The following is a 15,825-nucleotide window of genomic DNA, read 5'->3' as shown; positions in this document are numbered from 1 at the left end:
TCAAAGGTAAAATAAATATTTTATTACTACGCTTGTGAGAACCGGTGACGTTGCACCGCAGATTTGAAGACGAACACACACATACACACACGCAAGAATAACAATATTCACAATATATTTAATATTATTAACACACACACACACACAAAAACACATGACTCTAAAGACACACAAATTGACTCCAAAGACTCACACAAAAACAGAAAAAATGCTCAAAACCACAACACAATTACTTAAAGACACACAAAATGACTGCAAAAAGCCCAAAACCATAATTAAAGAAACAAAAACAACAGAACTCCAAATATGAATTAAAAAACGACAACAAATTGACTCCAAAAAACACAATAAAACATTAAACAATGACTCCAAAAAACAAAACAACAAAATGACAATGAAAAACACACAAAAGTACTTAAAGATAACAGAAAAATACACATAAATCTACAAAATGACTCAAAAACACACCAAATGACAATAAAGACGAACAAAACAACATCAAAGATACACAAAAATACTGCAGAAACACACAAACCAACAACAGAAACACACAAACCCTTTGTTCCTCCCTGTAATAAGCCTCAGATTGGTCATTATTCTAAATGCTGACATGAATGTTATTTTGATGATCGTGGCCCTCTGATCAGACAGTCACATTTTGTGGCCCCTGCTGTGAGAACAGTGGTCCATCTCTGTTCTAGTGAAAACTGTGATATCAACATCTTAGGCTCGAAAACAGGAAAAGGGATCAAACAAACAGCTGTGTCTTTTTTTTAGATGTTTTCCTGGTGAAATAATGAAGCCGTGCACAGCACAGCTGGTCATGGTGCAGTAAATGCGTGTCCTTGTTTGTCCAGCAGATGTCGGGCCCGTGCTGCAGATGTGGCTCGGATCGGGACTGGCAGCAGGATGCTGCCGCCTCACAGCCACTCACACTGGGACCAGGCTGCAGGATACGTCGGCTCCGGATGGAAAAATGGCTACCGGCCGACAGAGGCAGAGGGAGCGGTGACCACTTCAGGATTACAGCTCCATAACAGACTTATGGATATACACGGAGCGTCCTGTAAACACACATTTGAAGGTTTCTACCCAAGTATCCTACAACAGACGCCGCTCATCGGTGAGTAGTCTGCGGAGACGCAGGGAGACACCGGGCTGCAGCCTATTAGCGTCCCTGTTAGCCGCCTAGCATGTAAGTTAGCACAGGCTGGAAGCTGCATCCTCGGTCCTTCTTTACGACGTGGAAGACTTCTAACTGGCAGCGGTGTCACACTACACAGATATGACACGAATACAATGTGCAAAGAGAGACTCCTGTAAAAAGAATGAAAGCACAACACAGACAGGGACGTCACCGTTTAGCCTGATAGTTGTCGATGAGATGTTGCGATGCTAGTGCGATCAGCTGGTCTGGTCTGGTCTACCCTTGGCTGGGCTAACAGAGCTGGGACACTGGGCTGTGTTGTCAGCCCAGGACCGGATTGGTTCTGAGCTGAAATGTTCGTGTTTTCTCACGACACTAATCAATAAATCAAGTGTATTGGCCGCTGGTAATATAACAGTAGCGTTAGATCCTTAATACTACTGATGGCAAGGCAAGGTTGTAGTGACTGGTGTAGCGGATACAGTGGTGTTTCAGTGAACTGGTGAATGTGGCTCAAGCGTTTTGTCTATAAGCGAAGTCAGGTTTGTAGTTTATTGATGCCAGATTGCTTGCAAATGCACAATTTAATAAAACAAAACCACCAGGCCTGCCTATGTATGACATAGGGGAAAAACAATCAATTACAATTTTATACACTTTATTATTATTAATAATAATAATAATAATAATAATAATAATAATAATAATAATAATTAATATTAATAATAATAATTCGTTTTATTGAAAAGTGCCTTTCAGGCCACACAAGGACACTTTACAATAAAAACTGAATAATAAAAAACAGTGCAATACATTATAAAATAGAAGATAATAGAACAATGTAGAATAAATTACGGAATGTGAGGAAACATTGAATATGTAGATGGGTATTGATATTTTAAATAATGCAAATCTGTCAAACCTGTCAAATTAAAATTGGCCTTGATAGACTGCCATTCTATGGATATGCAGTGCCCCTCATTGGTCAGTTTAGGTCACGTGATAGGTGCACCACGTTACTTAAAGTTCCGTCATTTGTATTTTAGCTCCTATTTATTTTTAGCTACCACGCTAACCCTTTTATTTTAGCCCTAACTCTATCCCTAGCCCTCAAATGTTTATTTTTGGCGGAAATGTGTTTTTAAACGTGGAATTTGTCGTGTTAAATATGTTAAAATGAAAAAAAAATTTAACCCACGTTGGCGAAACCCACGTTAGCGGTGAGTGCGGCGCCTTAGACCACTCGACTATCCTGGCATGGTAGTGTTGGCCCCACTTGATGAGGGTACCTTACCTTGACCTTGACTTGTGTTTGTTCTTTGTATTGTATAAGCCTATAAAAGGTGTCACTGGTTGGATGCCTTAAGGCTGGGGTTGGCCTGTTTTGCAGCCATTGTGAGTGACTGTTGGCTCCAGCTCATGTGGGATTTGTGCTGTGTTTTTAATCCTGCATGTGCTGTCTTTTATGAATCAAGTGACTTTTTTTTAGCGCATACGGCACACGTGTCAAACTCAAGACCCGGGGACCAAATCCGGCCCTTAGGGAGTATCCAATTTGGCCCGCAGGAGAAAGTAAAAATGACCGAGACAACATGAATCATTGTATAAAATGAAACTTAACAATTTTTGCATGGGCTCACGCTTTTCCTGGTGCTTATATCGCATGATGGCAGTCAGTGATTATTAATGTTAAACCTCTAAGTTCTTATAAAATCCTCCAATTGTCCTCAAATTATGACATTATCTCTAATTAAATAGAAATTGGTCACAAAATCTGGGAAATTTAAATTGAAGACCCTGTTGGGAGACTGATATCTATCACTTATTGCTTGGATATAGTCAGTTTCTTATATATTTTGTATTTTATATATATGTAGAAGTGTAAACTAGTAGGGATGTCCCGATAAAACTTTTTCCACTTCCGATACGATACCGATCCGATATCAGCACGAATCATACATACTTTTATTACTTATTTTGTAGTGTGAAATGTTAGAAAAGGCTTGATCAAGTGATGTTACTCAAACAGAGAACAATAGTCAACAACAATAGGTAAATTAATTATGTAATTTACTGAATAAACTTATCATTGGTTCAGCATTTTTCATATATTACTGAATGTATGTACGCTGCACTATGTTTTCTTAAAAGACCTAGACTGATAAATCTTTTCAGAAAGAGTTCATTGCCACTACACTAGTGTGTTGAAGTACAGTAGCCCATAAACCTACAGTACAGAACATAAACAGACAGAATAAATGTTAATGTTTCTGACAAATAGAGTCATAAAGGAGCAACGCAAGCTTTGAGCTCCCGAACCCGATAAGAGAAGGAGGCTGTAATGGATGTGGGTTAGTGAAAGGAGAGTGAACATCCAGCGTTAGAGGTGAGAAAATGAAAATATCTTCCGTGTGTGGAGTTGATTGCACCAGTTGTTATGCATAGCCATGGTCCCAAGAAAGTACAAGTATTGTCAAACAAAACACCAAACAATTTGAATATAGACACAAGAAAACATAACCTTAATTATAATATTTATCTCAGTTTCTGGGACACCTCTGAAAGCTTGCGATTTTCTGAATTTTAATTAATCTAAAATGTGCCTTCCTCTCATTATCTTCTGTAACAACAGCAAGTGTGGCTTGTAAATTCTGCTTAAAGTGTCCAGGGTACACTAAATGTAACAAATGTAGAGAGTGGTGTTAGCGGTAGGAAAAAAGCTACATCCTCTTTGCTCACATGCCCACTTCACTGTTTTGCTTCCTGATTGCTGAGTCATGTAAAAGGAGAGTTACACACAAAGGTTGGATGGATGTTATAGATAGAGGGCAAAATTACATTTCCCAAGAGCTGCAGCTGTGCACCTCGAACACAAACGGTCCATTTAAGCAGACTTTGTTTTCTGAGACTGTCATTTCTCCATCATAACTATGTTTGCGGTGCGATCGAGGCACATTTTTATCTTAGGCTTTGCAGCAGAAAATCACAAAAGTTGAAAAATGGACTAAAAGGAACAATACAGGATTTATATCGTTCAGGTTTTTACCAATAAAAATGTACAAACCATTTAAACCAGTGCTTTTCAATTTTTTTTGGCTCAAGTACCCCATTTCTTTTAATTTTGAATCCAAGTCCCCCCTTTGTCAGACTACAACATTTATCTCAGAATTCTGTGAAAAAACAGTTATAGAACATAATGATGGAATAAATGAGTGATAACACACATTTTAAATAATCTCATTTTGTAAGTAAGTGGTAGGGCTGAACGAATAATTGCATCTGCGATATCGCGATATCGTAAAACACGATTTTGTAATCGCAAAGGCTGCAATTTTTGCCTTTATTTTATTAGATTTTTTTTCTTGTCCTTGTACTGTCCTTGTACTGTCCTTGTACTGTACTGTTAACTTCACGTTTCATGAAACGTGAAGTTAGTTAGATATGTTGAAGAGGTAAAGCCGCAGATTTGTTTGCTTTTTATTGTTGTAATCTGTGCTTTGAAAAATATATTTTATATTTATTTAAAGTTTAAATAAATCTGAATTTTTTTTTTTGAAACAGATTGATTTATTGCTTGTGTTCATTAAAAAATACACAACAAGAGGCCCTTGAAAAAATCGCAATACTAAGGAAAAGACTCACAATTAGATTATTTTCTGAAATTGTTCAGCCCTAATAAGTGGAATAAAACCATATTTAGTGTTTCCTGAATAGATTTATTTCTAGAGTTTTTATGATTTCTGATCATCTCCCTCCTGATGTGGGACCAAGACTGACCCTTGTGTTTTCAGTTCATGTTCTAATCAAAATAATTTTTATCATCATTTTGTGTATTTTGTTGTTGTCTTTTTTTGTTTTTCAGTATATTTTTCTCTTATTTTGTGTGTTTTTGTTGTCGTTTTTGTGTCTTGTTAGTAGGGATATAACGATTCACTCAACTCCCGATGCGATGCGATTCACGATACTGGGTTCACGATACGATTTTCTCACGATTTATTTTACAAAATGGGACTGTAGACAAATGATAATATAATTATAAATATTACTTTTTGTTTTTTTTTGGGAAAATACTGTACTATTTTCCCTTTATTTTTCATTGTCAAAAGAATCCCTTTTCAAAACAATGCAATTGAAATAAATAAAGGAATAATACAAATGAAGAAGAAGCCTACTAATTTAAATTCTGGTTCTATAGTAAACAATGCAAAACTGCATAATAGTTCTTTTTCTTTTTAAAAGTGCAACTGAAAATGTATTTAGTGCCTTAACAATTGGACTTTAAAAAAAATAGTCATTGCATTGTATTTATGACAGATATTTGTTTGGACCAGCAGAGGGCGCTGGTAACCCAGTGGTCGGTTGGCATGCAGATATTCTTGCAGTGAAGAAGAGATGCTATGCGCGAGCAGACAGAGCTAATAGAAAAATGTGACTTTTACAGATATTCACATACTATTACAGATATTCTTTTGGTGCTAAAGGGGTAAGGAATCATTTATGAACATGTTTAAGAGTAGAAGGCGGCTAGAAAGAGAGTAGTAGGAGATTTCGCTCGCTACCTCCGCTTCTGGACAAGCGAAGGATAGATAGCGCCCTCTGCTGTTTAAAAAAAGTACTGCGATTCATTTTTCAGAGAATCGATATGAACAGTGATACCTATGAATCAATTTTTAACTGGCTTATGATTAATCATTACATCCCTACTAGTCATGCTTTTTTGTGTTCATGCATTTTCTACTGAGCTGCTTCGGTTGTTGCTTTGGTTGTCTTATTAAGATCCTGTGGGCGATGTAGCACAGGGCCAACAGTAATAATAGCTCGGGGTGTCCTGATCCAATATTGATATTGGCCCGATATCAGCCAGAAAACAAATATCGGATTTTATTCGACTGCATCTAAAATCTCCATCATATATTATGTTATATTTATTAAATTGTAGAATACTGTAGATAATATGTACAAAACTGATCCATATAATAAATGGGTCGGTTTTTCCTCATACCTACTGTTGCTGACTATTGTTCTCTGTTTGCGTAACATCACTTAATCAAGCCTTTTCTAACATTCCGCACTACACAATAAGTAATAAAAGTATGTATGATTTGTGCTGTATCGGATCGATATCGGTATCGGCAGATACTCAAGGCTGCAATAATTGTGTATTTTGTAAAATGATAATTTTAGTAGATTCAAAGACGTGTGTTGTTGTTGTTGTTTTTTTGGTTTGAAGCAGCTTCGATGTAAGTGTATTTAACTGTTGTCATCTTTCCTGAAAAAAAAAAGCAGCATGGATTTGTTAACCACCAGGGATCAGTTTTAATTAGTCATCAAGGGAATGAGCAGCAGATCATGAGTTACTCAACAATACACACTGCACGGAGTTTAGCAGAAGCACGCCATCACAGAGTATAGTTTAGAATCAATCATCAATCAGTACTGCCAGTCTCACTGATTACAAAATAATGTAAAATGCTTGGTGCTTGTACTATCTAAGGGTGTTGATATATCCTTATCGATATTGATATCTGTTATTGGTCTGATATCAGAGGGAAAAAAAGATACTAAATATACAGTATGATCTAAACATCTGAAATCTATGATATAATATATCTTGCCTTTATTGAATTTATTCAGGTTATTTTTCAGGGTCTTTAAATTTTTTAATCAATGTTTTTTAATTGCAGAATATTCTTATGTTTATTAATGTTGCAATTTATGTAACCCATTGGTTTATATTAAATGGGTCAGTTTTTCTTATACATAACTACTGTTGCTGACTATTGTTCTTTTTTAAAATAATATCACTTGATACAACATTCCACTCTACAAAACAAGTAATAAAGTTATGCATGATTCATGCCGATATTGTATCATATTGGTATCGACCAATACTCAGCGATGCAGTATAGGGGCGACATAACAAGATTCAAGTTTTACATATATATATATATATATATATATACACACACACACTCAAATGGTCTATTTGTGTATCCTGTTCTGTTTGTCCTTATGTCCACTAATCCCAACCAGTCGAAGCCGATGGCTGCCACCTCTGAACTTGGTTCTGCTGAAGGTTTCTTCCTGTTAAAAGAAAAACTGTTAGATGAGAGTTTTTTCTTCCCACTGTCGCTTATACGTGTTCATTTGGATTTGTTGGGTTTTTTCCCGTTTCATTACGAACTTTATATTTTGAAAGCACTTTGAGATGACTTTTGTTGTAATTGGTGCTATATAAATAAAGTTGAATTGAATATGTATATATATATATATATATAGAAGCTACACTACTTGAATCTTGAACCATGACTGAGGGGCATGGCTGAATTCGAACCGTAAATGCCACCCCCCACTCTGATAATCCATCCCAGTCTCCTCCTCCTATGGAAGTGCACGAAATCGAGCACGAGAGCTGAACGTGCACTACCAGTAAAACACCTCGCCACGTAAAAGGATGCACACAAAATATAGGAAAATGGAACATTAGATTACCTGTCTAGAAGGAAAACAGCCACTTAACGTCCAAAGTTAATCCAAGACTGAAAACAAGTTTGCACTGTGCACGCGTTTCACTATTTATCGTGACAGCCAATGAGGAGGCTCCTTCATGGGCTCCGCTCACCCCTCCTTTCTCTAAATCCTGTGATTGGAGCTGGAGGGGGTGACCACCAACATTTTGTCTTCCGGAGTTTTATTAACTAAAATATTAATTATAAGGCACACACATTACGGAGACATACAATTTTTTCAGAAATGATTACTTTTACGATATAATACAGTATATGATGCATTTCTCAGTGTGTCCTAACCCAGACGTTCCTCTAAACATCCACACTAAAGATGTGAGCATGACATGTTTTTTTTACAAAATTTCAAAATTTCATAAAAAATCATAGGAAGGTCCGAGGACGCTCAAACCTGTCTCTATGTAACTTATTATTATTATTATTATTATTATTATTATTTATTAATTAATTACTTGATTTATATTCCTTTGTGTGTTGCTTTAAATAATAATTAAAACATTTTAAAAATGAAATTTATTTCATTTTATGTCTATTACTAGATATTTCAGGGGACCCAATTTAAACTCCAAGCGACCGCATATGGGGTCCCGAACCCAAGGTCGAAAAACACTGGTTTAAAGCATTTATCAATCACAATAGCTTCTACATGCACAAAATTATTAGTAAATAAAGGAGTAATCCTTCATGCTTGTTTTCTTCTTTTTTTATTTCAATGGGCTGCTCGTTTCAAATGACTATTAAAATATCTGTAAGATTAATTTTTAATGGTTCCGTTCGCTGCTGTCCTCACTTTTGCTCCGCCTACTCCATCCCTCTCCTTGTGTAGATGGTATGCTCCTCTTTGCATTACAACCCACACTCACTCACACTCACACACCGACACAACCCCCATCAATTTCATATTCTTCCTCTAAAGCCTCTACACCCTGTGTCAGGGAGGGATCAGCTGTGCCAGTCCCTGTAAAACACACACAGACACACACACACGGCACACTGGCATGCGAACAAAGCGACTCGCACTGCCAATGCAGAGCGACCATGCCCAGGGACTTGGCCTCTCCCTGTGATGGGAAGGGATGACACCGCTGTCATCGTCGTTCCTGATCAGTGAGGAGCCGCTTCAGGGTGGGCTTTTGCTTTTTGTGGAAGCCTTATTTTCCTTCTGGTGTTGATGAGTCGAGATGCTGGCTGAGCGCAGAGAGAAAAGCAGGTACGATGCTGGTGGATGTTGAGCTTGTTTCCGCGGTGACTAGAGATCTCTGTGTGAGATCTAACCTCAATTTGACGGACATAGGTTTTGTAACGGTTTCATGCTGTTATCGGTACAATAGTATTAATTGTCATTGTTTTGCACCTCATGCTATGCTATATTGAAGCCATGATTAGTCAATGACCAACATTCCCAGTGTTGTGTTGGGGCAATGCAACAGTGTGAACTTAGGGTATTGATTTGCAAATGTGTCTGCGAAACTGTACTGGTAAGAAAACAGATGCAAAGCTAATTATCTCTTATTATCCATGCCAGAGGTATCAAACTCATTTTAGTACAGGGGCCAAATACGGAGCAGTTTGATCTCAAGTGGGCCACGGATTTTATGCAGGAAAAAATAGTAATTTCAAGCACATTATTTTGCCCTAGTTCACACTTCTACGCATACATGAAATACTAAATATTTAAGAAAGCAACCATATCCAAGCAATAAGTTGTGACCAATTTCTATATAGTTAAGGGAAATAATGTATCATTATTTGAGGAAAAATTAAGTATTTTGTAAGAAAATCGTTTCCTTCAACTGTTAAACATTAAAAAACGACTGCCATCATGCAATACTGTATAAGCACCAGGAAGACTGTGAGCCCCTGCAAAAATTGTTGAGTTTTATTTACACAATGATTCATGTTTTCTCCATTATTGTTACATTGTCTCCTGCGGGCCGAATTGGATGCTCCATATGGCCGGATTTGGCCCCCAGGCCTTGAGTTTGACACATTTGATCTATGTCCTGCCCTGAGACCACTGGGTATAGAATCATTTTACAACCCTTGATTAAATATACTATCACTTTCCAAAAAAATTGATTAAAATACATAACGCAGGCTACATGTTTATTTGATAAATGATGTAATATAGAAAACATTTGCCAGCCTTACATGTCTGCGTCAACATTTATATACATTATTATGACGGTGTATGTATGTACCTTCCCTGGAACATTCCCAGATTCCTGTTCCCACATTAAATGTGTGACTTGAGATGTTTTTGAGATTACATCACTGACTTCAGCTTAACAACGAGAAAGGCCTTTGAAACGTTGGGTTTTTCCAGGACATTGGCGTGCTTCATCTCCCAGGAGTTAGGGCTAACTCTGGAAGACATTCATTGAAGCTGGCATTCACTCAAGAGAAAACTGTATAAAAAAAAAAAAAAAAGACTGAAGGCTAAATTTCCAAGAAAGCAAACTCTCACTAAGATCTGAAATAAAGGGTGGTAAACCAGTTGCTTCACTAAATCCTTTGGTGACGCAGTTTTCTCACCTGCTGCGAGGAATTCACTAAAATTGCAGCAATGATTAGCACGCATGCAGAAGGGGTGGAGACGGCCCCCATTTTAATGAGCGTTTTTCTCGTTCAGTGTGGAGACGTCAGTGCGCCTAAGCACAGACATTTGAGGAAGTTAAAATGGAGGCATATGGACTTCTCTTTCTGCTGCATAAACATTTAATAATGTAGAAAACTAAAAACTAACTAAAAAACCTAATTATATTTTTTCCCCCTAATTTAATGTGGGTGCTCCGTCAGGTCCTCTTACTTTGCTCTGATCAGTTTATGAAAAGTAGGCAAATTTGGACAGAAACCATCCTATTGATCTGCTGACGCCATTGATCTGAGTTAATACAGCAAAACAGTCTGTCAATAAGTCGATCAGCACCAATTTAAGATGATCTACTGACCATTATCCAGCAGGTTTGACCTCCTGAGTAGCGCTGTGTCACCACACTCTCATATGCCATCACTGCGTAAATTACGCATCTGATCAGCTGATCCTGGCCCGACGCTCCTTCCATCAACGCGACACTCAAGTTTGACGGTTGAAACATCACTGGAGCGTTGCGTCCATAGCAACAGAGCTCCGCGCACAGCAGCACCCCCTCCCTACTGCAGGTGTGAAGCTTTTTCTTACACACACACACACACACACACACACACACACACACACACACACACACACTTTATTTTCAATCACCTTAAACAGTTCCTGGTTTGATGAATTGAATTGCGCCCACTGTATTATTTATTTGCATGTCCTCCTCCTAGATTTTTGCTCCCCTTGGAAGCTCCACCTATTATACATAATAATTAGAGGGAAACGTGCTAAATGGATTGAGGGTGCATTGCAACATGCAGCAGTAGCACACTGCTGATTCCCTAGGGTTTGTACGGATTTTTAGCACATGGAGTGACGTTTTTACACGTTTTAATACCACTAAACCTTTAGTGAATCTGCCCCTCTGTGTCCAACTGTGAAAACAGCACACGGTTCATGTCACAGACTAATTTTCTTTGTTTCAGCTAAGACTGAATGCTGTGAATCATGCCTTGTTGCTATGCTAAGAATTGAATTTACTGTACATAGTATTAATATTTTTGCAAATGCTGGCAGATGCTAACAACCCTCAGTAGAAAATAGATGTGATTGTGTTTGAGACACATTTAAAGGCAAATTCTCCCTTCTCGGGTCCTTTCTTGAATGTGATTCTTCAGACCATGCCCAGGCATGTTTGCTTGACTGTTTGTTTGTGCATTTGACTCTGCAACTGCCCTGCAATTTGGCCAGCCAGAGAAAGAAAATCACAGAGAACGATAATAAGGTGTCTTTTATAACCAAATCCTCTCTTTGCAAACACGTTTAGTCACACAATGACATGGATGCACAAGAATGTTTAAGTATTGTAAGTCAAGTTTAATTATACATCAAATGTTATCTTCCACACAGTTTGTCTAACTGGCTTTGCAGCAATTTCTTCAATCAAAAGATCAGTATTCACAGTTGTATCAAGTAAAAAACCCAATTAGGTTTGGATGGCCCCATGTTAATATCATTATGTATTATGTATTATACCATACATATTGTATAATAGAATAAAAGCTTTAAGTATAAATTAGTGTCTGTCTAAAAAAAAAAAAAAGGAAGTGAGAATCTGGAGTAGCCTATGTACTGGTAGTCCATTGGCACTTTTTTCCAGAACGAGTACAAATATGAGCACACTGATTTGTGTTTTTACCAATACCGTGTATTAAAACAAGTATCTATTAATGAAAAAATATAGATGCTTTGAAAATTAAAAAGAAAAGCACATAATTAAACTCATATTTTTCTTTTATTCCACGTACATTGTCTCTCTCACAATCCTTAAAGTATTTCCACAAAGCCAACATCATGTTTTCCCAACCAAACTGCCTGATTGACAAATCTTATTGGTTGAGGTTAGAACTACGCCATTAGTTCGGGAGCATGTTTAGGGATCTTTGTATCTCTAGTGCTACATATGTTTATGGCTTTGGTAAAAAGGTTCTTTTTAAAACAAAGTCATTTGATATTTGAATAATAAAGGGAACAGGCCTCATTCAGTATCAGAATGCTATTTCCTTCATGGTTATCGAGTAGTTAGGTGAGGTGATCTGTACACAGGTACACACCTTTTATTTGTTTTTATTCCAGTTTATCCTTGTGTTTACTTTTATGACATGTGTTGACCTCAGTTTGTGGGCCCGGTCCTGCTGTGATTCCCAGCATTGTCATCTGCTTCAGTGACCTTGACTGCAGTCAGCCAACAGTCCCATTTGTTTCCATATGAATGCTGTGCTTGATCTGCATTCGGCACGATGGTACACTGACAAAATACAGGTATTCTTTGATAGTAATACAGTAGATAGCATTCATTTAGATACACAGGATATTAAAAAGTGCTTAAATGTTTCAGTAAATGTATCATACCATGTATGACGACTTTTTTGTGGTGAGCTCCACCTTCCATATTCCAAAATAGATGCACTTATGATCCCGGATTTCTTTTTTTTTTGTTGTTGTTTTTTTTTTTTTTTTGCATACCAACTTAAAATTGTTAACCCTCCAATACGACTAAGGGTGCGTTCACGTGGAGAAATCCTAGAGCGGGCAAAAGCGTGGTCGAAAGACCAATGGATGAGACCATCTTCTTCTCCGAGTCAACGCGATAAAATTATCAACTGTTCTTCACCCATTCAGCCTAAGTCGGGACTATTTCGGTGTGAAAGCACCCTAAAAAGTCTTTGTTCGTTTAAATGTAACATCAATTGTACTTCAGTGTGGCACTTCTAGTTTAAAGAGAGAAAATCACTGGCTAATAACCAGATAAAAACCCATTATGACCAAGATCTCTTTCACAGGAGTGACCTGGCCGAGAGTTCAGCAGCACATTTGATAACAATTTATTGTTTCTTCAAATGTGACCAAATCAACCCTTGCCTAGTTAATACAACAGAGTTATGGATTATCGAGCTTTTATTGGACAGGTATTCCATAGTCGTTTCATCTACTGGAGACTTTTACCTAAGTTTAAAAAAGCAATAATATATTTGTAACTGAATTGCAGATTCTAGATTTATTCAGATTGTTGACACTAGAGGCCGATTGATTGATAATTATTTAATGTCTAGGTTTTTTGTGTGTGTTTTTTGGCAGTTATCAATCGTGCACAATTGCACTTGCACAGTTAAAGGCGCATCCGTATTAAGGGGTGTAAGTGTTTATTGTGTTTTAGTGATGTAATGATTCACTCAACTCCCGATACGATTCGATTCACGATACTGGGTTCACGATACGATTCTCTCTCGATTCATTTTACAAAATGGGACTGTACTTAAATGACTGAAAAATATTCCTTTATTTTTTATTGTACTATTTTCTTTTTATTTTTCTTTGTCAAAAGAATCCCTTGATGAACTATTCAAACAATGCAATTTAACTAAAAATAAATCTTGAATGAAATAAATAAAGGAATAATACAAATGAAGAAGCCTATTCATTTAAATTCTGGTTCCATAGTAAACAATACAAAACTGCATAATAGTTATTTTTCTTTTTAAAAGTGCAACTGAATATGTATTTTAACTTAACAATTGGACCTTAAAAAAAAAAAAAACAGTCTGCACTGTATTTGCGTCAGATATTTGTTTGAACCAGCAGAGGGCGATGGTAACCCAGTGGTCGGTTGGCATGCAGCTAAGTGCAGTGAAGAAGAGATGCTATGCGCCAGCAGACGGCATCGATGTGAACCTGGATACCTATGAATTGATTTTTAACTGCCTTACGATTAATCGTTACATCCCTATTGTGTTTTCTTTTTTAGGGGAGTTTTTTTTGCTACTATCGTCAAGTGAGACACCTCTCCACCTCTAGTAGAATAAGTTCAGTCTTTTTCAACAACAGGATGAATCTACCTGATGTTTCAGTCGGGTTTGGTTTGGATTCTGCTCTCTTTGTATCATTTCCTCTCTGTCTCCCAGTCTCCCCATTGGCCCTCCTCGGTGTCTGCTGTTTTGGTTCTTCATGTCCTTGCAAGTCTTGCAGCTTGAAACACTGTCTCAGGAAGCTGAACAGTTACTATTGCTATTTTTTAACGGGCACAAGGCCAACTTCTCTTTTTACCATTCTCAGCTTCCGACATGTGGCAGATATTCTACTCTATATACCTTTTTTTTAAAAAAAATCTCAGATTGTTTGTTCTTTGAATACTCAACACAACATCAACCTTTTTGTTTCATATATTAACAACAGATATGTTAGGGAGCATGAATAAATGTGAATAAGAAGTGATGTAAGGGGTTAAGTGTCAAAAGGAAAGGATGTTGGAGGTAGAGAGTGCAGATTCAGTTAATCAGGAGACTGCCATCCAGGGGTGGAGAGTGATGAATTACATTTACTCTCGTGAATGTAATTGAGTAGCTTTTTTGTGTACTTCTACTTTTTTGAGTATTTTCTAAAATCTGTAAGTTTACTTTTACTTAAGTCATTTTTTTTCAAGTAACAGTACTTTGCTACATTGGAAATAGATTTTGTTGCAGAGTAAAATAAATCCCGCACGCTCGTCCCACGCCTGTTTCCGTTACATAAATTACATAATTTAATTTCAAGTAAAACCATATTTTTCATCAGTCTAGGCGATTTTGCCTAAAAAAAAATGTCCAATTTTTTTAAAGAAAAATTCAAGTTCGATTCAATTTCAATTGTTTTTTTTTCTTCAATGCACTTAAAAATTACTGCAGACATCAGATATATTGTCAAAAGTGCAATGTTATTGCTGTGATTGTCCTCGAGAGTTAAAACATGTAGAACAATCCCAAAATAAAAAGTAAATAAGGCTGTCATTCAACAATTTTAAGCTTTAACCCAGGTTTAAGCAAAAGTGCAACAGCAACTTCTCAGTAGCTTACATTTTCTGATTAGGAAATCAGGTAACTACATATTCTATAACATATATCATTACAAATAAAAAAATAATAAACTCTTCCCTTAGCATCTCAGCATAGTGCGAATAACACATTAAACGTGCCTGTGGCACACATATAGCCAACTCAAAGGGTAAACACATGTAAACAAAGAGGGGGCTGGATCACATAGGAATGCGAAAAAGTCTGAAAAAACTGTGGTGGGAATTTTTTTTTTAATATTTTATAATATTTTAGTTTATTTTTTTAAACTCGAATTTGCAAAATAAAAATTGTTTTATCTACAAATTCGATTAATCGATTAAATTGATTTTTTTTTGCCCAGCTCTAGTCCCCGGGTGTTTACTGGTGAGTGCAAGTTGGGGGCTGTATCTCATCCTCCCTCCCACCGCAGCCTCTTCCTCCTTCCCACAGCACCTCATCCTCACAGGGCGGTCCTGCCTATAGTTCTCACTGGTCTTTGTAGATCCTCTTCCTCCAGAGTCTCCCTTGCACCACGTCCTCCAGCAGTGCCAGATAAGCCACTGTGCGTCTTTACGCATTGTTTGCGCGTTCCTTTTTAAAACAGCTACAGGTGTTTCCGCCAATTAATCAGCAGGTTTACGCAATGATCATGTGATTTTAATTACAATTATTGTTAATAAAATAAAGCTGTATTTGGAG

At 37.1% G+C, this 15,825-nt stretch overlaps 1 protein-coding gene across 7 annotated transcripts in view; it reads left to right on the top strand.

Moving 5' to 3' along the window:
• Positions 1 to 819: 819 nt before the first annotated feature.
• Positions 820 to 15,825, top strand: part of wdfy3 (WD repeat and FYVE domain containing 3) — a 105,514-nt gene continuing 90,508 nt past the window's right edge. For 6 of the 7 annotated variants that reach the window (XM_028456402.1, XM_028456403.1, XM_028456398.1 and 3 more), the window contains exon 1: positions 8,551 to 8,884. In XM_028456402.1, the coding sequence (XP_028312203.1) occupies positions 8,856 to 8,884 (29 nt within the window). In that variant the 5' untranslated portion in view covers positions 8,551 to 8,855. Of the gene's footprint in view, positions 1,124 to 8,550; positions 8,885 to 15,825 lie in introns of those variants that run through there. The other variant, XM_028456401.1, reaches the window with a different exon arrangement.

Source organism: Gouania willdenowi, chromosome 9, assembly GCF_900634775.1.
Source record: "Gouania willdenowi chromosome 9, fGouWil2.1, whole genome shotgun sequence".
NCBI classification, from domain to species: domain Eukaryota; kingdom Metazoa; phylum Chordata; class Actinopteri; order Blenniiformes; family Gobiesocidae; genus Gouania; species Gouania willdenowi.
Note: the sequence above shows the minus strand (reverse complement) of the source record. Positions and strands in the feature narration are given on the sequence as shown.